Source organism: Corvus cornix, chromosome 12, assembly GCF_000738735.6.
Source record: "Corvus cornix cornix isolate S_Up_H32 chromosome 12, ASM73873v5, whole genome shotgun sequence".
NCBI classification, from domain to species: domain Eukaryota; kingdom Metazoa; phylum Chordata; class Aves; order Passeriformes; family Corvidae; genus Corvus; species Corvus cornix.
In genome coordinates, this window is record NC_046342.1 from 16,678,882 (window position 1) to 16,706,210 (window position 27,329).

The following is a 27,329-nucleotide window of genomic DNA, read 5'->3' on the forward strand; positions in this document are numbered from 1 at the left end:
TTATACATTTATGAAGTACCAGCAATCAAAATTATGGATTTTCTAAAAGGTTTTTAACTACTTTTATTGAAAGGAAAATCGCTGTCTCAGACTTTTGTGACACTATTGCTAATAATAAATTTTACCATTTAGACATCGCAGTAATACGGTAGACAGTGTCAATAAAAGTATGAAACAAAGATGATCCCTGTCTCTTAAGGAATGCTTTCTGATTACACACCGGAAATTATAATGGGAAACATAAACTAAGTGCACCTTTAAGAGAGGAAAAAAGGGGATAATGCAAGGCAATGGGCCTTGCTACATATACCCCATCAGCACAAGTATTTCATATATATATGTGTGTGTGTGTGTAAAGCATGTATAAAAATAAAACAGAAATAAAGGAAAGTTAAAATAATAAAGTAAATAAAAGTATTAGACTAAATAATGACCTAATGACAATTGTTAATGACAATTAAACAATACAGACAGTATAAAATGCATAACAGAATACATAACAAAATTTAAAATAAGAGGACAAATAACCATTAAAATAACAAAATAAAAAATCAGAATTAAAGTACATAAATAAATAGATTAAATAAAGAATGAAATAGAAATTCAGGGAGTTATGTGGAGCTGGCCTGCTGCTCGCCCGGCTCGGGAGGGATGGGAGCGGGGCTGTGGCAGGGCTGCCGCCGCTCCCGGGGATGCTCCCAGTGCCTCTCCCTCTCCCAGCAGCATTCCCAGGAGCACTAGAGGGCACTGTGGGATTTGGGCCACCCCGGCCTCCGCCGCCGCAGCCGCGGGGGTCCCGAGCCCCCTGCCCTGGCACAGGGATTGACCGGGAGGCTGCGGAAGCGCCGGGAACACCGGCACGGCGCCTTCCCCAGCGCGGCGGGCTCGGAACCAGCGGCTGCCGGCGAGCGCGGCCGGGCCGGGTGGGTCCCGCTCGGGACGGGGCCGCATCCCGCAGCTCCCCCCTCGCCCCGGGGGACGACGCCGGCCCTGCCGCGACCTACAGAAATCTGAAACACCCACCCACAGCCCAGCCATCCCCCTGCCCTCGATGCCTATTCGATTAAAAAGCCCGCGCCGTGCGGATGATTTCAGTGCAGAACGCTCCTCCATGCAAACGCGCGCAATTAATGCCTTTGAAACAATTTATGATTTCCGGCGTACTTCAACATGTATTAGCATATACCTGGTTTCTTTAATATACACTTTGTTTTTCCAAAACCACAAACATAGTTGCTGGAATTTCATGTGGAAGTGCTTAAGGGGTTGAAAGTTAACACCTTTGTGAGCCGAGCAGTCTCACAGTTGCTGCTAAACAAAAGCCTCTTTGTAGAACCTTTCTCGAAATGTTTTCTTAACATGTTCCAAGTAGTTTTAGGCAGGCAACTAAAGTAAACAAGATGTTACCATGATAAAAACACTTGTGAAAACATTACAGAGTGCACTTAGTAGTTTCTTTCACATAAACTCCCCTTCGTTTCATCAAAGTTAAATGCACATGAAGCAGATTACCAGCATCACTGCAACACAGGACTGCCAGATCTCTCCAAAGGTCTGTGTCCTTTCTTTTAAAGAATACATTTGATTTAAAAATGGTACAGCCAGGATTAAGCACGTCTAACCCACAATCAAATTACAGGGAAAAAAAAAGGGGGGGGGGGGGCAGATAATAAAACCCTATTCAGTCTTCTTTTTTTGCCCTGGATACCTGGATACCCTGCTGAACAAACCGCCCTCCCTCCAGCCGGGATTTCCTGCACAACTTGCTGTATAAGGGGTATATATTTCTATCTTCAACGGTCTTTAAACACATGCAAATGAAATCAAGGATATAGTCAATTTTGCAGGAAAGTCGCTCTGTGCTACTAATTGCTCCTTTTGCTGCCGCCTGTGAGACGGGCCCTGGTTAACAGGCCAGACACGTGTGCACCTTCCAGCCCTCACCTTGCTCCCTGCAGCTTGGCAGAGGCCACAGGGTCACCGCCCTGAGACTGGACTTGTTTTTGTTTTTAGGCTCAGGGAGTATTCTGGAGCATACAGGGTGCTGCTGTTTCATTAGGCAGAGCAGCAGCCCCTGCTGCTATCAGTTAGCTCTAACTGATACCGCATCACATGATAACCAATGGCTGATGGACTAAAAAAAGAAACACAACACAGCGATGCTAAAAACTGCAACTTATTTCAAAAAGAAATAGGGAAATAAATGCGTACAATAGCCCATGTATCTGCTGGTTCTGATAAGCATCCTCCTGTTGGCTGTGAGTGAAAGACAACTAGGATCGTTATTTGTACAGTATTTATCTTTGAAATCAAGGGCCCTGTGGTGTACCTCACCTTGGGAACAAACACTACAGAACGATCACAGAAGAGTGTCAAATCTCTGGTTTTGATTTACCAACAGTTATGATATTTCTTCCTCAGGAGGAAAAGAAATGAACCATGTTTTAGACCTGCGAGTCCTTTTTTCTCCCTTAACTGAAGAATCATTTTATTGGTAGACAGGGCTTTCATTCCACATACAATTTCTCTTTGCTTTTTCACAAGTTAAGTGAAATTAAGCAATACTTGATACACAGGCTGTATTTCACTTGGTAAACAAGAGCTTTTCTCTTGAGAGGACCATCGACAGAGTGTCACAGATTATACAAGTATCAGAAAGAAACTTCAAGCATCTACCTGTTATCTTTTCACTGAGTAATGAATTCTGATAAATGGCAACATAATTTAAGGACGGATGCTCCACAGGAGACATGGAAGGCTACGGTATCATTTTATGAAGCAACACTCACTTCTTAACAGCGTCAATACACTGCTCAGGGACATCCATTTCTGCATTTGTTCTGGGTTAAGTATCTCTCTGAACAGTAAGACTTTGTCTGGACACTGCAGCACTTGAATAATGAGAAAATTTACACAAGTTGATGACTTTAAGAAACTCACACAAAATATTTCTGTTGAAATGTTTCAATGGAGACAAAAACCAGACTGATAATGAAAAAACTAGAACTGATGGAGCTGCTTCAAGTCCAGCCTGGGCTGGTGACAGTTTTCAGGTTATTCCTAAATACTGACTGCTCCACCTATCTCCTCCAGGTGAACTGGTGGACTGGGTCTACTTACTGAAACATCTCCAAAATACTGTATAAAAAACCAGCCTTGCCTCTACCCGTGCTTGTGACTTAATGTGTTTTCTATGCACGGCCACCTCAAGCAGACCATTCCTCCTACAGAATCTTCCTGAAAGCAGCTGCTCTAACCTGGAACACGGGACTAGCACAGGAAGCAAAGGTGGCACAATCTGACCATATGTGACCACACACATTATTTTGCTACCTAAGGCTACCACAGCACCTTTCCCTTGCACTTACTGCAGTAAAGATGAGAATTGTTTTAAAGGTCTAAATGCTATAGCATGGCATATGAATATGAATGAGCTGGCAAGTATGGCAAGATTAGCATTCATTTCACTTAAGTGAACAACAGGATGAATTACAAGAAATGAGGCCACCCTTCATGGAAATTTATGACTAGCACCTTCTTATTTTGTAATCCTCTTGTAATGAGAACCTTCTCTTTACTGTACCATTCCACACTTGTAATATATGTTTATAGTAGGACCAGTGCCACTCCTACGAACTCAGGAGGGTTTTGCCAGTGGAACCACAAGTGGTCCATTCTGTTCTGAGAGCAAAACCCTATCTGTATCATCTAACATCACCAAACAAACATCCTGTGCCTGCTGTTGCCCTTCCCTCCCTCACATAAAAATCCAGGGAACCGCCCCAGAAAGGGCAGGTACAGCTGAACCTTTTGGAACTAAGTCTACTTATTCATCCTGAAGAACCTCATGTATTTATGTGGACTAACTTCATGAGATGACTACTCTAACTAGGAAAAAAATTTGTCCCTTTGTGCATTTAAATCATGAACATTGCTCTGGTGGTCGGTTTTCAGTGATCTTACAACTGACCAGCCACACAACTTGAGCAAAGATCAGTGACAAACCCTCAATAACCTGGATGCACCCACAGCATGTGTGTACCTGGTGTCCTACCCAGACAAAGAACTCTTTTGTGGTGGGAACAGGGGTGAGGCTGATGGTTTAGCTGTGGAGTAGCCATGTGTAAGCTATTAGGACTCTGAGGTCCTTCCCTGCATCGGGATGCATGCACTACCACACACTAGTCCATAATGCACTGTTTATGCAACGCGTAAAACTGTGTTCTTTGGCAGCGAGGAAAAGGTCTGCAGCAAACTGCAGGGGCCCAATTAATATAATTATAGTTTATTTTTAGTAGTGTAGACTTTGTTCATTAGTTACTTATTTGACATAAATTAAATTTCACATGATGTTCTGCAATTCTCTGTTCAATTATGGAGTTAATTTAAGACTAGATTTTTAAATTAAAGTGAAATCAAGGTTAAAACAAGGTTTTATTATTTACATGATCGATACTGCAACTTAAAAATTATTTAAATAAAACAAACAAACAAAAAAAAGCTGCGGAACTGCAAACACTATTTTAGAGCAATACACTGAGCAAGACCATAATTTCCCCATGGGGCTAATTTACTATCCCCTGTTAAAACGTTCTTGAGCCTGATCCAAAAGCCACTGAAGTGAAAGGGAGCTCTCTGTTGACTTCAATGGGCTTTGCATCAGGCCCAGGGTGAGTGACAGCACACAAAATTTAAGGGCATGCTTTCTGTACAATGCAAGTGCCAAAAAAACCATCCTTACTTTAGAAACGACTGGAAGTCTTCACATACTGCTTCACAGCCCGGCCATTTGCATACGCCGTGTCCGTACAGCGGGTGGCTGTGTGAGTGCTCCTCGTGGGATAAACTGGAGGGGAGAAAGAGAAGAGAGAAAAAGTGCTGTAAACTGAATGTACCGTGACAATTCATCCTCACAAAGACTCTTAAAGAGCAGCGAACACCAGATCCTGAAGCATCTCCAACATCTCACAGTACCTGCCTGACTCTTGCCCGTGGTTTTTCAAAACAGAATTAAATACCATTTGCAGTGTGAAACATGTGTCATTCTTACTTAGCTATCCTCCTACATTTCATTCATTAATTAAGAGGTTTGTAAAGAATTTAAATTAACATGGACGGGGGAGAAATCATTTGACAGATCTGCTTAATACCCTGCTAGATATTTTGCTAAGAAATTTATGAACATTGCGTATCTACAATTCAACTTCATCGAGAAGTCATCTCCATACAGCAATGTCCCATTTTACCATAACACAGCTGGACCTGAGGCTTTCCTCATGGCTAGAGAAAGGAAGAACATTAAATTTGCAGCCTTGTCTTTCCCACCAGGTTATTTATTTACTGTGTTGGTGTTTTTTCTGGTTGTGGTTTGTTTTTTTTTTTTTTTTGTTCTTATAGGCTGTTTCCTTGCCCAAATGCAGCCCCCTTATATATCCCAAGAAAGAAGATTCAAGATATATTTTCAAATGCAAAATTCACCATAAAGAAGAGGAGCCATGCAATCTAAGAATTCCTCAGTATGATGGGTTAGTGGGGGCTATTAACCTTGCTAAGACTGGGCAGGAGCATCACAGAATCTCCTAACTTCTGAACCCAGTGTTAAAGAAAAAAATTCATACGAGCACTAAGGGGTTAATCCTTCAGCGGGATTCCAATCAATACGTAATGATTTGGCTGCACTGATCCAAGTCATGAGACGCTTTGATCCAGGCCATGTGGTGCTCAGGGAAATGTATCTGTTGCACTAACTGATGAACCATATTCTAAAATATCTTCTTTATTCAACTTCTGCATGGAAACTTCTTAAGGAAAGGAATTATTTTTTTCAACAATCTCCATAACCTTAGATGACTTTAAAAGCAAAATGTCAAAAAAATATTGAAATCTCTATTTTATGCTCACATACATAGGTATTCTTCATGGCAAAGCTTTTTGCTACAGTATGCCTGTGCTGTATTATGGACTTCAAACATACACAAAGGATATGAACACATACCAGCATCTAGGTGTGGCTTTTATGACTTACTTCATTCTGGATTACAGGTAACGTTATGGACAAATGCCTACTTTCTGTCATTTTACTTTTACACACGTGGAAATGCTGTTTGTTCTTCTTCTGTAGTATTATCTGTCTGTGCCCTCTGACAAAATTGTGTTCCTGTATTATTTCAGATGCACTGAGTAGCCAGATCACTGTAAAATACTCCCGAGATGTCATCCCAAATGCAAACAACTTGGAAGAGAAATTGCTGCCCAGATTCTGCCACTTTTGACTTTAGGCCCGATGAGAATCTGAAGATTACAGAAGGTGGTATTTAAAATTATTTTACATTTTTAAAAAAATAATTTAAGAAGTACTGACTAGAAAAGGTATTATGAGTTTTACATGAACCTAATTCATTATTTCATTAATATCATTAACATCTTCTTTTTTACATATAGTTCTTCAAGCATAAATATACGTATGTGCAAGGTAATTTCCTAAAAAAACAACAGTAGGTGAAGAGCTTTACAAAGGCCTTTTCTATATAGGAATATTAGACTGGTTTAACTGAATCAGTCTTTTAAAAAATGTTCAAGTGAGGAGAATCTCTGTGAAGTTTTTAAAAGAACAAAGGAACCGATGCATTCTTTGCAAGGAAATTTAAAAAATCCCACACCACACATTTCCTCAGCTGAGGAAGAGGGAGAATGGCTGAAGAAACACCATCCACCCAAGCCAAACAGGCATAGGGTCAAACATTCTCTATACACATCAGAAAATTCAGAAAATAACGGGGTTTATCATCTGCTTCCAAACCTGGATACAGCAAAGGGTGAGAAAAGAAGCTTTCACATTAACATTCCATTAAAGTCCATGAAGACTACATATGAGAGCTATGATTTCAGAGTGTTTGGAAGACCACCCTCCCCCCCCCCCCCCCAAAAAACCCCAGCAGTGTATGAATCTGCCCAGTGCACGTTACCCACACACTGCGACGTGTGACGCCAAGTAAGGAGTCAGTCCCCCATGGGGTTTAAGCACTGTAAATCTCATTATAATATCAACAGGAGTCACATGGCTTAAACCCCCAGCAGGGATTTTTAAAGTTTCTCTGTGAGAGCCTAAAGGCCATGGCCAAGTCAACGGAAAGAGCCCTACCGAGATTTGTATTTATTTTTTAAATCCAAGTGCAAATCTCTTTTCTTTCCAGGGAACTTGCACAAGACAAGACAAACTATGTAGGACACGACACCCTGGTATTGCATCCAAAGAAAATGACGGAATGACCAAGACAATATCAAACTCTGAATGATGCTCAGGATGTCAAAGGCTCGTGCTGTCAATAACCATAAAGGCTGGTGCTGACTGTAAACGGGAACTTAAAAGATCACTTTGCTAACACGATGCTATGTGTAACACGCTTAACACCTACGCAGAGCTTCCACTGCCATTCAACCAAGCAGAGGAACTACTTCAACTTACCAAATATAAGACATTTCAAAGAGAAAAAAACCCTCAGTACTGAAAGACAAGCACTGTCCCCCTCTGCAGGCACTGTGCCATTCCAAAGGCAGCGACTCCCATCTTGCTCAGGGGGGTTTCAGCAGTGCCTTTCGGTGACCTTTATGTGTCAGTATCAGATTACTGCTATTTTATCCATCCCACTTTTGAAGATATTATAGATTGCCACTTGTTCCCAGATAGAGCCTGAAGAAGCACCTCAAAACAAAACAAAGAGCGGGTTTATACAGAAGCGGATGTAACGCACAAAGGATACAGCCAGTGAAAATGAATGGAGAACTCTGTTGAACTGATCTAAGTGCTCACTTTGTTTGAACAAGCAGAGGTAGAAAAAGAAGATTTTAATCCGGTACATAAATAAACAGCTTTTGTGAGCACAATGCAAACCTATAATCTGAAATTGTTCACTGATATTCTGCCTGCACGCAAGCACAGCTTCTGTAATCTGGATGCATCCTTGGTCTCGCTGCCGCAGACAGACTTTCAGAAGATCTGAGCATTGGCAAGCAGAAGCAAGTTCTAGGTCTGTTTGATTTCTAATGACACATTAGAGTAGGTGTTTGTTTCTGTCACCCTCTCCTTCCCAGAAATGCATATTCATGGTGGGGTACTGGTGATGCAACACTAGTTAGAGGAAATGATTTTATAACAAGACATAATTTTCAAAGTAGTGAAGAAATAAATGATGTAAATTCAAGACAATGTGGTTTTTTTTCTCTTAGTAAGGTACTTGCATAAAAAACAGTTAATACAATAGAATTACTTCCAAATAATGCAACAGTGATGCATTATTACATCAAAGTACAGCAAAGAACACTCTGGCAAGTGAAATGTCTTGCGTAAGTCACACATGACATACAAGAGAGTAACAAAATCCATGTACAAGGCTGAAAACTGTGTAAGTGTCCAATCATCTTCTGCTGCCTCCAGCTCTGTTTCCAGTACAGAGGGGAGGGGAGAAGGGACAAGCACTTCCACAGCTCCTCTGGGCTTGCTGGATAGAGGAAAGGAAATTTTACCTCTTCCTTCTTCACCCTACATTGCCCCATAACCCCAAGGATCTCCAGGGGGTCTGGAAGCAATTTCACCTCCTATTCCTACAGGGATGGCAGTTGAAGCTGGGACCTGCACAGCCCACTCCTGTCAGCCATTCACCTTTTGGAATACACCTGCTGTGCTACAGCATCCTGGAAGAACCACACTCTGGGACACAAAAGCACAGGAGACAGGGACGCCAGAGACAGCTAAGTGCTGATGGAGAGTAAAAATGACACCCCAAAGTGAGATGGGTGTTGGGGAAAGCAGTGACCAAAGCCCCAGTGTGAAAGCTCCCTGTGCTCTTTAAATGGTTAAATTCAACCCACATTTATTAACCACATGGAATTGGGTACTGTGCTTGTACACACTGGCTAAAAAGACACGGGTAGATATAAAATCCAGCTAGAGCAAAAGCCTCAGTGTCTGTACTTCTGCCACACAGTGGACCATATTTTAAATATTCATGATGCTGACATACTTCATAATTCCACTCTCTCTCTTCCACATCTGCTTGGGCCAGTGATCTTTGCCAAAACACTGAGGGAAGTCAGTGATGTAGAGAAGCATCCTTGACTTTCTAGTACAGTTATGAAGCATCTGCTCACGTTCTAACAGAGCTCAGAACATGCCTGAGCCACCTGCACGCTGAAAAATCAATACTATGTCTCCTGCTTTCCTCCTGGAAGGAGCTGGAGCACAGCACCCTCACAAAGTGCAGAATTGTCTTTTTAATTTTATTTCATTCCTCAGGTTCAATGGGAAGTGACCTCATCTTTGCCAGCTGCCATGAAACTGATATCCGTGTACAGCCCAGGCAGGAGCGTGGGGCTCTGTCTCACACCACATTCCCCCTCTCTCTGATGTAGATGGCACAGCCATTGAGGCAAAATGCCACAGTTTTGGTTCTGTACAGGAGAAAGAGACACACAGCTGGGAACCAACACGGCTCTCCCAGAGCTGTGACTGCCCGGTGAGCTCTGAAGCTCATCAGAAGGCACCAAAAGAATAAGGCTGCTGAAAAAGTCGCAATTTTCTGAGTCAGAAACACTCACTGGATCTGATTTTAAAATGAAATGGAGGCAGTAATGATTAAATCCTGGTACTAACTGTACTCAAGTGCAAGTTCCTGCCTTCATGACAGAATCAACCGAACAAAGATGTGTTTTGCAGTGAAGTTCCACTGGAGCAAATCCCTTCAAACTCTTAGTAAAGTGGTGCAGCACCTCTTTCCTCTCTAAACTGTCAGTTAAAAAAACAACAAAAAAATCCTTCTAGATACTCATGCTCCTGTCCAAGCCTCAGGAACCACCCAGGAATCAGGTATGTGATCTTAACAGGGGACTGTTCAGGCAGGGTGATGCCTCTTCATCACTGGATAAAGCTTAACAGAAGGTCATGGGCCTGCAGGAGAGGTGGCATTTGATGTGAGTGGTCAGTGACAGCTCTTTCTACAACTGGCTTGCAAATTTTGGATGCTTTTTAGAGGAGCATTTCTCCTCTTCCTCACTACTTTAGTCCACGTCCAGACCTAGGACTAGAAGCAGCTCATGTTTTACATCAAGCCCTATTGGAAGTAACAGGAGGGTATATTACATTTTAAATGACTACACCAATTTAAGACAAATCAAGTTAAAACTGCAGCCCACAGGCTGAAATCCTCTCTTCTAATCGGTGTGCACTAACTTGTGTACTCCTGTAGCATAAGAAAGAAAACAGCAGTGCTTATTTTCTTATAGCAGGCCACCTGTGCACCCCGAACCACTGCCCCCCATGGCACTACTCCCTAAATTCCTGTTTTGCAATGAGAACACTGGAGAATTTGAAGCAAGACTAAGACAAAATCTGGCTGACATTCCCCTGCCCTTCTACCCCCACCCTCACTGCAAAGAGCAGAACCAGACTGGATAATTATAAGCATCATCTTCTGGTTTTGATCTATCCACTGATGGTTTGGACTATTAATCAACGTTATGACCCTCCAGCACTTGAACACATCCTCCTTCCAGTGGCAGGCCCTCTTCCAGCCCTGCAGAAAAACTGCCACAGGCTCTGGACAGTCACTGCCCTACATCCCTTCCTTGGAGGAATTAAATGTCTTTCTAGAGCATTTTAAAGAAATGCCCATTGCAAAAAATCCATCACTTATCTCAGGTGCACATTCCATTCCTGCACTTGAACTAACGAGTTTCTCTGTGATTTAAAACTCTTATTTTTTTATTTCAACCTTGTGCCTAGGTACTGTAGTGAAAAGTACATCAAATATACCCAGACACACACGATTTGAAACGCTGGATTTTAAATTCCAGCACTGCTAACTAATGAGAACAATTTTTTCCTTCTTCTTCTTTGTAGCATCACTTCATGTACTTACATACCATAATCATTTCCTCCTAGAGCCTCTATTTTTCCAGGGTGCAGATCTTTAATTCCCTTTAATCTGTCTTCATAGCCTATTCCCTCCAACTCCTTTATCATCCTAGCTGCTCTCCTCTATATTTGCCTCAGCTTCTCTTTATCCTTTCTCCAAGAGAGTGGCCAATTGAACATCACACTCAATGTGGTTTAACTGGTTCTGCATAAAGTAGAACAGGAAAAAAAGAAAGGACTCAGATGCAACACGCATGTTTATGCCTCCCATGACTGCATTTACCTTTTTGACTAAGACATGGCAAAGAGTGTCCCACCTTAATTTCTCAACCCCAATTATGCCTCAGCCATTTCCCACACAACTGATGCTGAGCAGCTGACGTGTCATGTCAAACCCGCAGTTTGGAATTTTGATTTCCTAGCTGGGCTACTTTTTACTTATCCCTGCTAAATCTCATTTTATTCCTCTCTGAACAGTCTCCTAATTTATTCAGATTAAAACGGATTGATTCAGTATCTTATTTTAATTAGGAAAAAAATGTGATCCAACTACTTTCTTGGGTTTTTGGGGCTGGGGGGATGTTCTGCGGGTTTTTTTCAGGTTTTTTTTTTTTTAACACTGACTTTCAGCACAGCAATCCCATCCCTCTTACACACCCAATTCACATGGCAGAGAGAAGTGGCAGTGGCAGAGCTTTGGCCCCAGTTCAGCAACCCTTTTAAGAACATACACAAGTATAAAAACACAGGATTAGACCTTGGACTTCACTGAGACCGAGGTGTAAAATTACCAGTGAACGTACATACTTTGTAAAAAGATCCTGTTTGCCAACCTTATTTTACTGTAATTTATATTCTGTTGTAACATTTAAATTTATAGTAAAAGAAAACACTGAGAAACAAGATCTATTCTTGTTCAACAAAATTCTCTTCTGTTACATTTAGAGTTGAGGCAAGTCTTCCACTCTTATATAAACCAGTGATACGTCAACAAATATGATTAACAGGGATTATTCACGTCAGTATTTTTCACCCCTGTCCCACAGGCACAACAAAACCTGTGCAGAAGGTGACTGCCACATCACACACAGCCTGGCAGCTCACTGTGGGGGCCTTCGCCCACCCCACACCCCTGCAGCAGCAGCAAAGTGCCCTTGGGGAAATGTTTATAAAAATATAATTAAGATAAATAATGACTCCAAGGGAGAACTACAGCTAGAGCATTGCATTGTCTCTGCCACATGCTTTCCCCTTGGAAGAATGCTGTTTAAAAAAGCACTAAAATCGAGAGGACACAAGCCTGCTTCCCCAGGGAAGCATGCTGAATCATACAGGTAGTGTAAATATCATATGCTGCTGCAGGTGCTAGGCGGTCTATTTGTTTGTGTTTACTAAAAGGCATAACAAATAGTCCCACTAAAACAGAACAACACTTGGCATTGCAGTGACAGGTACCAGAGCAGCCACAAATCACATTCATGTGTTCAGGATCTGAACTGCTGGGAAACACTAGAGCTTCACCCTCCTTTTTGGGAGGGCCTCTTTGCTGTGATTTGCCCCCCTCCAGGGCAGCATTGCCATGTAGAGCACAGAGAAGCTCAGCATCCTTCCTGAGCAACCCACACCCAGGGAAAACCATGCAACAGTGGGAAAGCAAGCCAAAAAAAGACAAGAAGTACAGAACAGACTTGCATGACATACATGGCCAGCTAACACAGTTTACAGCTTTGCAACTTCTGAGTTAATTCACAGTATAAACAACAAGGAAAATGTTTCTTCCGAGCAAGACTTCCTGTAAACTGTTCATTAGAGCGCGCGGGGCGCAGGGCTGTGCACCTGCTGATTAACCATGCGCTCCAAGAATAAACACAAACCCCAGCCAGCCAGATTGTTCTGGAATTTGCTCTGAGCTGATTTTTCTTCCCTCATGTTATAAATTGGATTCTACAATAAAACAAACAGCAGAACATAGGTTGCCCAGAGTTAAAATCTACGTTTTACACTACATTGACCACAGCACCCACAGGCACAGCTACAATGTCTTTCTATGAATGGGACAGATTGCCATATGGATGCAGACACTGAACAAGCTGTACAACTCCTGGCGACAAGTGCCTAGGGGACTGTCCTATATTAGCACCACCTGTGCTGTGGAAATTGCGCTCTGTGTATGAAATGGTATTTAAGGGCCCACTGCAATGTTATTTTTGAGTATACACAAAAAGGAAAATTACAGTTAAAAAGAATTTGCTGGCTAGCGGATCTGTTGCTCAGTTCCCGAGATCATTTCCCAAAGGAATGGCTCTCCTCTTTATTCATGCAGCCCAAAATGACAAGCTGCAACACATATTAGCAGTTTCCCTGCCTGGGCTTATACCATCCTTTTAATGACAAGAATCTACTTTATAATATATGTACGTTTCCCTGATCACACAGAAGAAATTACAGGCCTCCTACCTTACCACCACCAGCTATACAGAAAAACACCCCATGGCATTTCACAAATGTTGCTCCAGCAGCAAGCAGTGCAATATAAATTTTCCCTGGGCTCTCGATTACCAGATTTAAATGTGCATCTCTCTACTTTGAAAATATAACTGTGTCTGCCTGACAAAAGTAGAGCTCCAGATTAGCACAAGATGTCGAGGGAGCAGGGAGAAGGGAAAAGTAGGGAAGAGATGTTTGAGCAGTATCTAGCTGCTCTACGAAAAAGAGATTTCCCCCTCTCCAAACTGCGAGAAAAAAAAGGATGCCAAGAAAAAGTAAAGTAAAACAAATTGAATTAAAGAAAAACAGTTGTAAAGTGAACATTACAACCTGGTAAAAATGATGTCATTTTATTGAGAAACTCATTTTTTTTCCATTAAACCACAGTGAAACGGATAAAGTTTATACAGCTTAATGGTGGAGTTTTACTTTAAATGCTGCTCAGTATCTTAGCAGTACGATATAACATGATATAACAGCTGTCATACTAACTGCTCCATTTTTATTGAACAGCACAGAAAATAGTCACACACAAGCCACCTAACTCCTCTACTTCTACAGCACTTTCAAGGGTGTTTCTGTTCTCAGATTGTGCTATATATGTTAAAAAAATAACACAGCTCTTTATCAGCTCCCTGCTCAGCTCTTCAGGACCATCAGACCTGAGCAAATTCTGAGGAAGGACGACTTGCACATAGGAGGAAATAAAAAGAAACAGAAATCCACAGTGCAGTAAACCAAAACCAGGTCCCTTTTTAAGAGTACTACATAAACACCTCTAATAAAAGAAGAGGACAAATTTTCATTGGACTTTAAGTATTTAGACAGGAATGTTTTAGTAAAAGTTTAACTGCAAAGTGCATGCAATTAACAGAAAGCCATCAGCTATTTCTCTGGTATGTAAAAATAGCATTAAGCTGTATTAAATGCACGTGTAAGTATCTCAGTTGCAAGAAAAGGGAGGAGATATGCAAAGCACTCAGATATCAAACAATGATCTGTTGGCCAGATGGAGGAATAAAACAATACATATGCTAAAATTTGGAAAAGTTCTGTTAGGCGTCTGCCAAGGCTCACCCAATCTATTTTAAGTGCTTTTTGATACATTAGCTTAGTGTTTGGAGTTGTACAACTGATGGTTATTACACAGGACCAGAGAGCAGCGAAGCGCTGGCGTGCAGGAGCTCCTCGACGCCGGGGCAGCTTCCCAAGCATCAAACCCAGCACGCTCCTTCAGCCAGGGGCCACATTAAATATTCACAGGCTGGTTAACTTTGCATCTTCATAGGGAAAACCAAGTAAAATAAACTGCATTTAGTTTAGTGAAGGAATTCCCTGAGAAGTGTGATTAAGGAGCTCCTGGGCAGACTGAGGAGCAAGTGGAATTGTACAACTGATTTAGCACCGTGGCAGACAGTGGGTGCGGGCGATGCAAAGGAGGCTCCACACCCGCATCTGAAAAGCATGAACAATAAAAAGTGCCTGATAAGGCTTAAAACTGAAGATTAACAGCCCCAGGTCTGAGTCACAGCCGGTGTTTTTTCAAAGCTGATTACAGAAGAGTGACTCAGAGGGGAGCCCGTTCAGTAACTGGTGATGATTTCTTTGGCAGGGGAGTGAGTGCCAAGGGATCAGGCACTGGGACACTTTGGGCTGTACCTGCACAGAATAAATGGAGATTTCCAGGCCACTGCCCTGCTGTCACAGTGTCCTCATCACCAACAGCCCAGGCAGTCCCCAAAGCCATTCCAGGTGCAATGAGAAGGACAGCAGCCATGTGGAAAGCAGGATGGTTTATCAGATACTCAGCTGGGCATCCAGCTCGAGTCTCGCACTCCAACCTGGCTCCACAGCAAGGATGGAGGCACCTGAGCTGCTCAGACTATGGGTAACAGCACAAGGGTCATTATGGGGTTTGAGTACATGAAGCAGCTGAATACCTTTTGGGAGGAAAGGCCCCAGGAACACCTATTTCTTAATGGAGAATGGATCTGAGGTAACCTAATCCAACGCTACTCTGCTCATGGTAAAGGATAAAGTCACACAAATCAGCTGCAGGGAGCAACTGAGGGGAGCTGACACGGCTGAGCAGATTTGATGCTGGCACCAGTGCAGAATGAATGCCAGGGACTAAGTGGAGAGGCTGGCCAAGAAAGGATCGGGCCCTGGGAGCATATGGACTGCAGGCTGAACTGTTTCATCCCATGCATTAATAACGGACCCAAGTCTGCAACTCTTAATTGTGCTGAATCCTAATGCCCTCATCTAAGGGCCTTGGGATTTTGATGGAGGATCAGCTGGCATGGAAGATAACAACAGTAAAACACGAGGCATTAGGCCTAAGCAGCAGATCAATGGTCTGCCACGCCATTCCTCACTTCCCTTCAGAGCCTTCTCCAGACTCTGTCCTCCTGCCACACTGGCAAGAAAATGCAATTTTAAAATCCCCTTGTTTATCCCATCTATTTTTCCTATGAGACGGCTGCTTGCTTATGTGGAAGGACAAGACTCAAGTATAGTTGGAAAGGGTATAAAGGCAATGAGGGGAAGAGATGGGACTGCTGGCAGATGGAGAAAGGTTTCTTGGGCACATAGCCTTTAACTGCAACTCCTCACCTTACCTCTGGTAAACAACAGGTGCACTTCTTAAATTAACAGGTCTGGACCTTCATTAACACACTTGTTTATGTACAGCCTCCACCATCCTGGCTCTGCTGCAGTCAGTACAGGATGGTGCAAGGTGATGGGACTGGTACAAGGTGTCCAACAGCTCCACAGCACCCCCAGATCTCCCAGTTCAAGCCCAAGCTAGAGCCATCTCTGCCCACTGCAAAGCACTGATGAATACTGCACCATTCTGCTTCTCCAAACCTACCCACATGGGGAATATTCCCAAGCATGCAGGTTTCAGGATGCCCACTGTTCATCAGCTTATACAGTTAGTAGCCACTGGAAGTGACCAGTCATCCTCCTGCTTTGTTTTGGTGCTTTTCTTAAGAAATTGATCAAGTTTCTCCCACATAAGATGCAGTGGAACGAGATGGAAAGTGGGTACTGTCCCTGACATTTCTAAGCACAGCAGATGTACTTAACTGGCTCCCCCTATTTATTTATTTACCTGTGTAGAGGAAAACTGCTTGTTACTGAAGAAACCCAAATGCTGGTAAGATGATGAGAGGTTTGCATGCTGGTTGATGGTCTCACTTTCCCTTATCCTGAATGAATACAAGTATCTATAACAAAATATTTCCCTTAGGGTACTGATGACTGAGGTATGTTTATTGCATTGAGTGAATTTATATATATAATCAGTACAATAAACATTATTAAATTGTCTGAGTAAAATCAAAGCATGAAACACACAGTCAGTGCTGAATTCTAATGATGCTGAATGCCCGTGATTGCATGGGGAAAGGATCTTAACAAGCCTTGATTTGAGCTTTGGCATCCGCCTCACAAATCACACGAAATGTTCTCTCTTTAATAGTGCTGAATATTGATAAATGTCTCTGCACGGCACAACAGGGAAGTTGGTCTCTATTGGCAATCTTTACCAAAGTGTGTTTTTTCCTTCTCTACACTCAAGGGTTTACCCTGAATGATTTAATTATAATTTTCCTTGTGTAAGACAAATTAAAGAGGAGAGTAGGAGTGTCATGCCAAAGCAGATTATTTATCTCCTTAACAGATTGCTGTGCACCAAACCCCAGAGCTGCTGCTGCTGCTACTTACAGAAACTGGGCGAAATGTGGGACAAAAGCATAGATGTAATATACATTTAAAGCCCAAATGAATGAAAGCATTAACCCATTATTTATAGCTGGAATTGTTTCATTCCCAGGGAAGCCTTACACATGGAGCATGCAGAAACCAAGCGCAGCACCATGAGGCCCAGGAGGGAGGGTGCCTCCTGCTTTTGAATGTATTTTTGCTTTTTGAACCTCCTGGGTGACTCTGGCCATCCACCTGCCGTTTGCTTCTTTTGCTGTCAGAATTGTGCTATCACTGGGCCCCAAGCACAGCAGCCCCTCAGTGGGCAGTGTCACCAGAGCTGTGTCCCCGCAGCCTGTGCAGAACCCCAGCCTGGGCTGGCAGCACGGCGACGCGTGGGCACGCCAGGCAGCCAATGACTACTGCTCCTGCTATTTTAAACCCCTTGTTTATAACCAGAATGTGTTTTTATCCAAGACACAGAGCAGATCTGCTGCTTGCCTGCTGATTCTAACACAGGTGCCTCCTGTCTCGCAGGTCTGGAGCAGCCTTGCAACCTGAGCTGTGGGATCAGGAACCCCCTAAAACACAGCCTGAACTATCCCAATGACATGTGCCAGAGTTGACAGTGATGATAGTAACTCCCACATAACCAACTTGCCTCCTGCAGCCCACTCCTTCGCAAAAGCCCAAGAGAAAGGGGTTGAAAACAGCTTTACAGCACACCCTAAAAGTTAATGTTACCTGTATATGATTATTTATGGCTGCTGGGCAGTCGTTATGATGTGGCTGTGCTTAACTGTTAGGACACTTACAGATTTTACTATGTGTTTTTATTGTTGGTTAAATCTAAATAAATAGCTCTTGGTTGTATCAGACCAGAGCCAACAGCCAGTTGCACAGAAGGTGCAGGAATGAGGGGGAAAGCCACGAGTCAAAAACCTGCTCTGGCCAGCCCAGGCTGTGACTTCTGTGACAGAAGGTAAAAGGGCTGATACCTCCCTGGTGAGCCCTTCCCACAGCCCCATCTGACCGGAGCCTGGGCTAGGGACTGCCTCCAAAAGTCTCCTTTGATTTGTTGTGCTGAACCAGATGGGTACAAGAACACTCATGGATTTCACTCTAAGTCCAGCAAACTCATGGTCCCACCAGACCCATGATTTTTCTCTAGTCTTAACCTTTGCAATCAAAAAATTACTAAACTCCTGCTTGTGCCTGTGCTCTCTCTTTTACAAGCCCACTAAAATTTCACCTTCTGTGAGCTGTCAAACATACATGTGATGGCAGAGCACAGCAACTCTTCCCTCTCCGCTCACTCCCCGCCCTGAACTCCCCGCCTGTAGATAAATACCCTTTCAGAAAGGAAACCAGTGCACAATATCTCACCAAGAGGAGTTTCTGTGTCACATGAAATCCAGGCAGGCACCACGGTGCCTGATGAGAATGCAACAAAACCCTTAAGTGCATCAGGAGGCATTCTCCTGCCTGTAGTCTCCTGCTCTACTTATGGATAAACATGTAATTCAATCACTGCAGCAAATGGATGGTGTAAACCCTCCATGTACCAAAGAGAGGCAGGACAAAGCAAAGTCTGTGGCTCTCTTATTTGTATTCCTAAATATACCTATTTCGTATTTTGATATTTCAGAGAACTCAACAGATATGCAAGGAAAGTATAAGGCAAGCTTAATAACACAGCTATCGACTACTCCAGCACTGAGCATTTAGTCTTCTAAACTAAGACAATCTCAAACAATACCATGGCATGTTTATGCCTTCCTAATAAATCTGGAACTTCACTAATAAAAGCATGTGTATCACCTTGTCTGTAGATCCCAGCTGCCTCCAGGCCACAATTACAGGACTCAGACACATGGACTTCCAGGTCTGCTCAACAGTATACACAGAAAATTCTTACTTCAGAACAGATTCCTGTGTTTCTTCTGGTTTTCAAACTGAACTGAATCTGTTTCCTGGTTTAGATTGCCATTAGCACACAGCATGTGCCTCTATTCAGTGAAAGAAGATCCATCTCACTGCATGGGTTTTTACTTTATATACTTGGTAAGAAAAACATAGATAAAAAATGTACTGGAAAGCCATAAACCCATCTTGTTCAGTTCTACATGCAGCAAAAAGGGAATTAATGTTTAATAAACATCAAATTGTTTTTAGTATCTCATGTAAGTCTTCAGGAAAAGCACATCCTTGGCATGCATTATAAACATATTCACTGATGTTCCCCCACACATCCTTGCAATGGGTATATAAAGGATGCCTTACACACACAGCGCTTCTTCCAACAGTGGGTGTGCTCTCCTTTAAAATCTATCTATTCCCAGCAGCACTATTTTCTTAATATCAGAAAGATATAAGAGGTATTTATATAGCTTCCCTATCAATCTACTTTCAGACCACTAGAAATACAAACTCTGTGGCTTAAAAATTCCATTATCCTCTTTCTAATGAATGAAAGGAGGATGGAAAGACAAAGCCATCAGTTTCCATAAAATCCAGCTTTCACTAGTGTCTGCTATACCATTTCTAGATGGGCAAAAGGACTCTCCTGAATGCAAAGGAGCACTGCCCTCCCCACTGCGCCCACTCCTCGAGACCCTTCCTCCTCCTCCTCCTCCTCCTCCACCTCCAGCAGCGATGCCGAGGCTGCAGCCGGTGCTGGCACCCACGGCCCCGGTGCCTGGGCCTGTCTATCTCCCCAGAAGCAAAAGTTACATTGTTAGACACGCCTCAGTGAAATCTGGGGGTGTAAAGAAACAAACCCGCAATAAAGCATCCTCTGGAATAAAGCAGAGCCTGCGCCGAGAAGCACGTCAACAGACAACCCCTGATTTAAGCCATTTCTTTTAACAATGCAAGCTGAGCAAGTATAAATTAACTCACATTTTTAAAAGCCAAACAACACCAGTTAGCTAATTTTATCAGCACTTTAAAAAAAAAAAAAAAAAAAGCAACTTTGTTTTAGAGAAACCTGGTGAACTCAAGCCTACCCTTTCTTGTGAAAGCAGGTAATACAGAGTAAAAAAAGGCAAACATCTTAGATGAGATGGGGCACTGCACTTTGGTAGAAAAATGGGGACTGTACTGACCAACAGATTTTCTTGCTCAGCTCCAGCCTGTAAACCCAAAGCAAACGAGTACCACCACCCGTGATGCAAAACTCAAAACACCCCCAGCTTCTTCACACTTCCCAATACGCTTATCCAATGCACTTCCAATTAGCTAATTGTGCCCACAGTGATCCAATTAACAAGCCATAAAGATCTGAACAAAAGGAGCATATTCTGCCCAGTGGAGACTCTATTCAACCACGCCAACATCAGACAGAGCAAGATGTGGAGGACAAAACTGAGGCCAAGGCGCTTGGCCACCGCTCCCAAGCGTTTCGCCATCACTCCGGGACGCTGCTCCGAGATGCTCAGGGTAGAAAACCCACAGGCACCTACCTCTCCCGTTTAGGAGTGTGGACTGATAGCTGTCCATTAGTTGAGGCGTGTGGGTTGATGATTAAGGAGGTCTTGGAGGGTGCGGAGGAGGAGACGCAGGTGGTGGACAGGTCCAGGCTGCTGTGGTTGTTGCTGGCTGCCTCCTCCGCTGTGTGCGAGCTTGTCACTTCCTTCCAGAGCTGCTGCAGTTCTGTTGGAATCATGCCTGAAACAAACAAATTGGATAATTAAATCAATTAACAGCTAATTCGGCCGTCTTCAAACAGTAATTAAATCAAAGAGTCAGTAAACAAAGCCTAGTGTTAGTTTTGCCTGTGTGTGTTTTTGCGTATGTATTTTTTTTTTTTTTAATAACTAAATGCTAATAGTGCACTGCACGACTCTGCTACGCTCTGGTGTGACACCTGCAATACTCAGGGAATGCAAAATCCGGGCTGCAGGGCAGGGGGATCCACACAACACCACACCCACACCAATTATGATGTTAAATATTATGATTTTTTGTAATTTTTAGACCAAAGGCCGATTTTCAGAGTCCTTACTTGAGCAAAAATAGCCCCCATGCCCACAGTAAGGGCTACTCTACGTTCAGCTAAGAAATTCAATTTCTTCCTTTTTCTAGTTTTTTTTGCCTTTTTTTTTTAAGGAAAGTGACTACTTTCTAACCTGTTATTAAAAACAAGGAAGGTCTTAGGAAAAAAAATACTCAGCTTTATTATTATGACAACATGAACCACAACATGACTAATTTTGTGCTTAAGTTTTAAATGATGACAAATAGCTTTGTTATTAAATACAGTTTTTATTAATCACTTTTAGACGTAAATTATGAATTCATATTGTCTTCCTGAAATGCTTTTCAAATTTTAACAGTCAAATTGATTATACTATGATTATTTCATTAACACACCTATCTTTCTCATTAATTTTGGTTTCTCGAACTGCTCACTTAATTGATGGATGTGTCTACCGAAAAACTGTGTAACTTTCTATACAAGTAACACTATTATTACTGTCATTTCTTAGATTGATGTTAATGAGCCATTCAAAAGTAAGATGAAAACAGAAAATAAGCTTCAAGAAAAAATAATAATAAAAAATTGTATTTTTTAAAATGTGCCCAAGTGGACACTAGGGCTAGGAGACAACATTCAGTAACTGATGCAAGTGAAAACTGCAAACTCCAATGGGCCAAATGGAAGGTGAACCATGTGCTCACGCTGAGATCATGCTTTTGGATAAAGCTGATGTTTGTGACATGATCAAACAAGTCAAGTTTCTCTCTCTGCAGACTATTTCAGTGCTCTTTCAGAGAAGGCCATGGGAAAAAATTAGCAGTAGAGACATGTCACTCAAACATTCAGGGGAAAAAAAAAAAAAAATAATAACAATAATAGTCAGTGTCTGTGTGTTTTTAAAGAGGTTTCTCATCACTGTGCTTCCAGCTCATCGTTTGGGTGACTGTTCATTGTTTCACCATGTTGCAGCTCTGGAGCTATCCTAAGGAAACCTGCCATTTTCTGAGTGTACAGCAGCAGCTCACACAGGCATGTGCCTCACCCAACCTAAGGTATTGAAATAAAAAAAAAGGCAGTATGCATTATATTCATTTGAAACACATAATAAAAAATGCCAAGGTCTAAATTTAATTTATTTTTGTCATTTAGAATACAATGGATAGATAATCATCTCAACGTGATCAGCCAAACATCTTTACTTTGCTAAACTGTTAAAGATTTTAATTATGCTAGCTTTGGAGAGCACTGGTCTAATGAGGCGATAGACTCCAGAGAATCTAAGTGGTTAAGAACTGTGAAATGAGTCTGATAGGATTTTTTTATATTCACCGTGGATCGTTTGCATATCAAAGAGGAGTAAATTATTGCACGACAGACCAATAACCTTCCCCGCCTTTCCCAGAGTAGCATTAACAAAAACAGTTGGTCTCCGGTAACGGTTCACTACAAAAAAAATGCTGAAATCCTTAAGTATCTGCAATTAATATATGTTATGGAAGAGGCTTCAATTTATACATTAAGTGATCAGATATTCTTAGGACACATCCGTTTCTCTAAAGCCACGTCATTTTCCTTTCATCAGCCCCAAACGCCAATTATATTTTGATGGATTTTGTCCCAAATGAGCATTTAGTTATTAGACATATTCAATTATTACTTGTCCCCTGGAATTAAACCTCTGAGCAAATTAAACAAAGAAAAAGGTCAGTACACAAGCCTGTGTCCTGTTTTGCTGTGTGGGGGCTATTATTTTCAAACACCTTGCAAAGTGACAGTGTGGGATGTATTTTTAGCTAACATGCTTGACAGGACTGTCTGCACACTAACAATTACCTGTGAGCAGGGCTGACCCTTACACACTGTTTACTCAGTTGAAACAATAGTGAATAGACTTGTCTGTTGATGATAACATATTGATATGAGACCGTATGAGCCGACACCTATTTTTATTTTCCAGAATAAGCAAATAGGGAAAGAATAACTGGCCTTTTTTCTTTTTTTTTTTTTAATCTGGATTTCTGCAGGTTTTTAATTAGACACACACTACCATCCACCCTCCTCTCCCTGTTCTACTCCTTCCTCTCCTCCCAGTCACTTCTGGATCTACTACTGCTTTATCCCAAGGAAAAGCCTGAAAGTGTTACAGCCACTAAAACAGACATACACGGTAAATTTATGCCTTGAAAAGTCAAAGTGTTTGGTCTAACTTCCTATACAAGTGTAACTTCCATTAGTACTAACAACAACTATACCACAGATGGAAAGAAAAATAAAATATACCCAGTTGTGAGGGGGAAATGCTGGAGATAATACGGATTTTAGGCTGGGTGACATTAATTTAAAGAGGTAACTGTGATGTCATACATGTCTGCACACAACCCCTTGCCAAAATACTGATTACATCATCTGATTAATAAAATGAAATTAGAGCCTCTCTCCTCCTGCCCTAAATTTAGTTCCTTTAGAATAATTCTGGAGAGAATTCCTGACTAGCCTGTCAAACTGGGCAGCTGAAAGGTATGCTCATCACTCATCCAGCAAAATGGTTAAATAAAATAATAGAACAAATGGCAAAAGCAAGTCAAATAGATCCACGACCACTCGCAATAAATTATGTAATTTACCATTTAACAGTCTCATTTTAACAGCGAGAGCTAAATTTCAAGTCAGCTTCCCAGAACTGCGCTGCAATTATCATTGCTGCAACTTCCTATGGACCAGGAATGGGATTCAGACCTGAAACTGCCAAATCTACGGGAGCCATCAGGCACCCGGATGTCTCAGTCCTATTATTTTCACTTGCTGGTGATTTGAAGTGTGATTTGCAGTTTCATTTTGAAGATACTAAAGATCTCACGCTCGCAGCTCAGAACACTGCTGAAATGGGGTTTATTTTAAAATTGCTGCTATGTACAGATGTAAAATCTAGATTATAGAAATGTCTAAATACTAAGCAGCAAACATTACACAAATATAACATTAAAGGATGTGCTATTTTGTTTAAGACAATAGGAGAGCACTAAAAACTAAAATGAAACTAAAATACAGATTTAAACAATCTATTAGTTCTGAAAACATAACAAAAATATCATTTATGAAGTAGCATTCTCTCCTTGGAAACATTTATTACTATTACAGATACTTAAGAATAAAAGCAAAATGCTTTTAACCGAATTCACAGCTACATTTACTAGAGGGATGATTTTATTTCTTTTATACACACATTTATCAGTATTTGTCTCAGTCTTGCAAACTGTTCTGAAAACAAAAGGGCACGAGAGCTGCAATTTTTTCTTAAATAAGAAGTGTCCATTACCAATTATTTTAAACCATAGCCTTGGCTCTTCACCGCATTTTTCAGGACAACTAGTCCTCTTTATTATGAAAGAAAATGTAGACACAGGTTTAAAAAATGTATGTTGTGGGGACAGTTGACAGATTACTGCTCATGGAACTCAATTTCCCAACCCCAGGTATCACCGGCTCAAAGACAAACAGAGTTGCTCAACCTCTTTGTGTCCTTGTACCTCCATACCCAGGTGACCATGTTCAAGCAAGCAGAAAGTTGATTTAAACCTCATAATGACATCAGTTTTAAGCCATCGTCTCTCTGATAAAAAGGAATAAAATATCGTGCTGGAGTGCAACCTGCCTCAGGTCTCAAGTCCCTCTTTCCTGCCGGCTCCCGCCGGCCCCAACGCTCACAGCTCATTTCCCTCGCACAACCAGCCCTCTCTGCTTATGTTTGTGTCTTCTCTGGCGTGCAAGTCAGCACCCCTTAGGTTTTAAATATGCTCCCGGGCGAGGACTAATAGTTACACCTCCCTGCTAACCATATCAATCAATGCCACGATGGCTGAATTACCTACTGGTGTCTCCGATGTGTTACCGCACAGATTACACTTCATGCATCACCACATTCATTTCTTTCACATTACACATGAGCGTGTCTTGTCACTGCCCAATTGCCCTCCTTTGGACAGCTTAACTGATGGACTATACAATGAACCTTACTGAGCCAACTTAATAGTACAGGAGCTGTGGGAAAAATTAGAAAGGTTGAAGCTTGAGTCCAGTGGGTGTGTGGAAACAGCCTGGGATGCTTCCAACAATAAATCTGAAGCGCAATTAATGCACGTTACAACATTTTGCAAGCTTAAATGGCATTTCATCTACGTGCCCTCTTCTCCCGGACTTGTTTCATGCCTTCTCCCCATCGTTCTGCAGTGATGGTGACTGACCAGGTACTGCCCAAGGCCTGATCCTGCAGCTCCCAGCTGGGCACCACGTTCCCATGGATCAGCCCCCACCTCCTGCACAGCCCTGCTCTACAACAGACATCTGGCTTTGGGATGCTGGGAAGTTAAACTGAGACCTGGGGAGTCAGGGGTCAGGCCCCCAAAAGCTCGGCCTCACAAGACAGGAGTTAAGTGCTCAAATACCTTCCTGGGTCTGGCAAAAATAAGCCTAAATAAAGCATGTCAGCCACACAGCAAAGCAGGCTCCACTCCCCAGTTTGGCCTCTGTTTATCCATATAAGTTAATATACACCAGCCACCTCACTCTCCCTTTTTTGCAGCTATGTACACAGAAAAAAAAAGGAGGGTAAAGAACAGAAGCAGTTTCGTCTCGTCCCGTCCATTTAAGTGAACAGAGCTCAATGTAAATTCATGGTATGATTTAGAAACTAGGAACAGCTCTAAGGCTGCTTTCAAGATCCCAAATCATTCAACCTGGGCTGATTCAAGCTATAAAGGTGAATATTCAAATTTATTATGGGGCAAGGGAAGGAGAAGGCAGGATTATTCAGAAATACCAGCATCGTGGTTGATGCCACGGCACGCCTGAGCCACGCCAACTCCAAAGAGTCTGCTTTAACCACAGCAGCCAGAGCTCAGGAAAGCCTGTTAAAATGTCCCACGGCTTGCAGACAAACCCAGTTTAAAAAGTAAAATAATAAATTTAAGCCAAAAAAGATAAGAGAGAATAAAAACCCTAGGTTATAATCACTGTCAAAAGTATTGTGGATTTAAGTAGTGCTTTCAGTGTATCAATGCCTTAAAAAAATAAAATAAATTGGGATTTCAGTAAAGCAGTAACTTCTTGCAGAGTGCAGGACTAAATAAAGATGTAGGAGGATCTAACTGTCAATAACACCATTAGAATTAAGTGGAGTTAATCCCAATTTGCCTCAGTGTGGAGGGAGGAACAGAAGCAACAAGGCCGTGTGAGCAGCCATGGAGAGCAGCTGTGTCCCCTCTCCCTGGCAGCCACAGCCAAGGGCACTCAGAGCTCCACAGCCCATGGGTCAGAGCTGCTCTGTGCCAGCTCATCACCAGGCTGGGACCAGGAAGGCCCAAACTACACATCTGGGGAAGGAAAAGCTGCTCTCACACACGCTTAGCCATGAAGCCAGCACCAGGAATTGATAAAGACTCCTCCTGTGAAGGATTCCAAGCCCAGATGAGTACAACCAGCAGCTCTGAGTCTGCCAGACTGGCTACAGCTGTGCAAACTGCATGTGAACTCCAAGCCCTCTACACCCCGCCAGTCAGAGCAGCCCAGGATTGCAGCACCGCCCTTCTCAAAATCTATCTTTATAATGCCCACCCCGCCCGTCAGCATCTTTCTGTGCTTATTATGTTATGAGCCTGTGAGCTCTTGCTCTGTCTCTCTCCCCCCACGTGACAACTCCGTGTGAGTGTGCACACATGCTCTGGCTCTGGCACCCAAACCCCTCACTTACCTTGTGCAAGGGGTTGCAAAGGCAGAGTAGGCTGCCCGGGCTGGATCGTCAGCAGCCCCTGACGCTGCAGAGACAGGAGGTGCTGCTGCTGCAACTGCTGCATCTGTAAGAGCTGCTGCTGAAAGGCCAACTGCTGCGTGGCCACTTGCTGCTGCTGGGGCTGGAAAAGAAAATAAAAAAAAATAAAAAAAAAAAAAAAAGCACACTTGTTAATGCAAGAGCAAAGCAGAGGATTTACAGGACTCCTTGTCTCAACTTGCTTCAACTTCTGACAGCAGTCACTGGGTATCAAGGCCGAGCCAGCGAGCCCACCATCCCTGGAAAAGACCCCAAGGTATATTTAGGTGCTGGAGCTAACACAGGGCTGCAGATTCCCATCTCCAGTGGCTAACTTTCATCCAACCTAAATCCCTGCTGCCATCCTAATTCCAAATGCATACAGCATTTCTTGCTCCACATGTTCATATTTTACCCCACAAGTGGCTGTGTTTCAG

At 42.5% G+C, this 27,329-nt stretch overlaps 1 protein-coding gene across 17 annotated transcripts in view; it reads right to left on the reverse strand.

The window, feature by feature from the left end:
• The window catches only part of FOXP1 (forkhead box P1), a 383,611-nt gene that overhangs the window by 42,902 nt on the left and 313,380 nt on the right, over window positions 1–27,329 (reverse strand). For all 17 annotated transcript variants that reach the window (XM_039559317.1, XM_039559316.1, XM_039559318.1 and 14 more), the window contains 3 exons: window positions 26,836–26,995; window positions 20,572–20,776; window positions 4,742–4,846 (listed from right to left, as the gene is read on the reverse strand). In XM_039559317.1, the coding sequence (XP_039415251.1) occupies window positions 4,742–4,846; window positions 20,572–20,776; window positions 26,836–26,995 (470 nt within the window). The remainder of the gene's footprint in view (window positions 1–4,741; window positions 4,847–20,571; window positions 20,777–26,835; window positions 26,996–27,329) is intronic.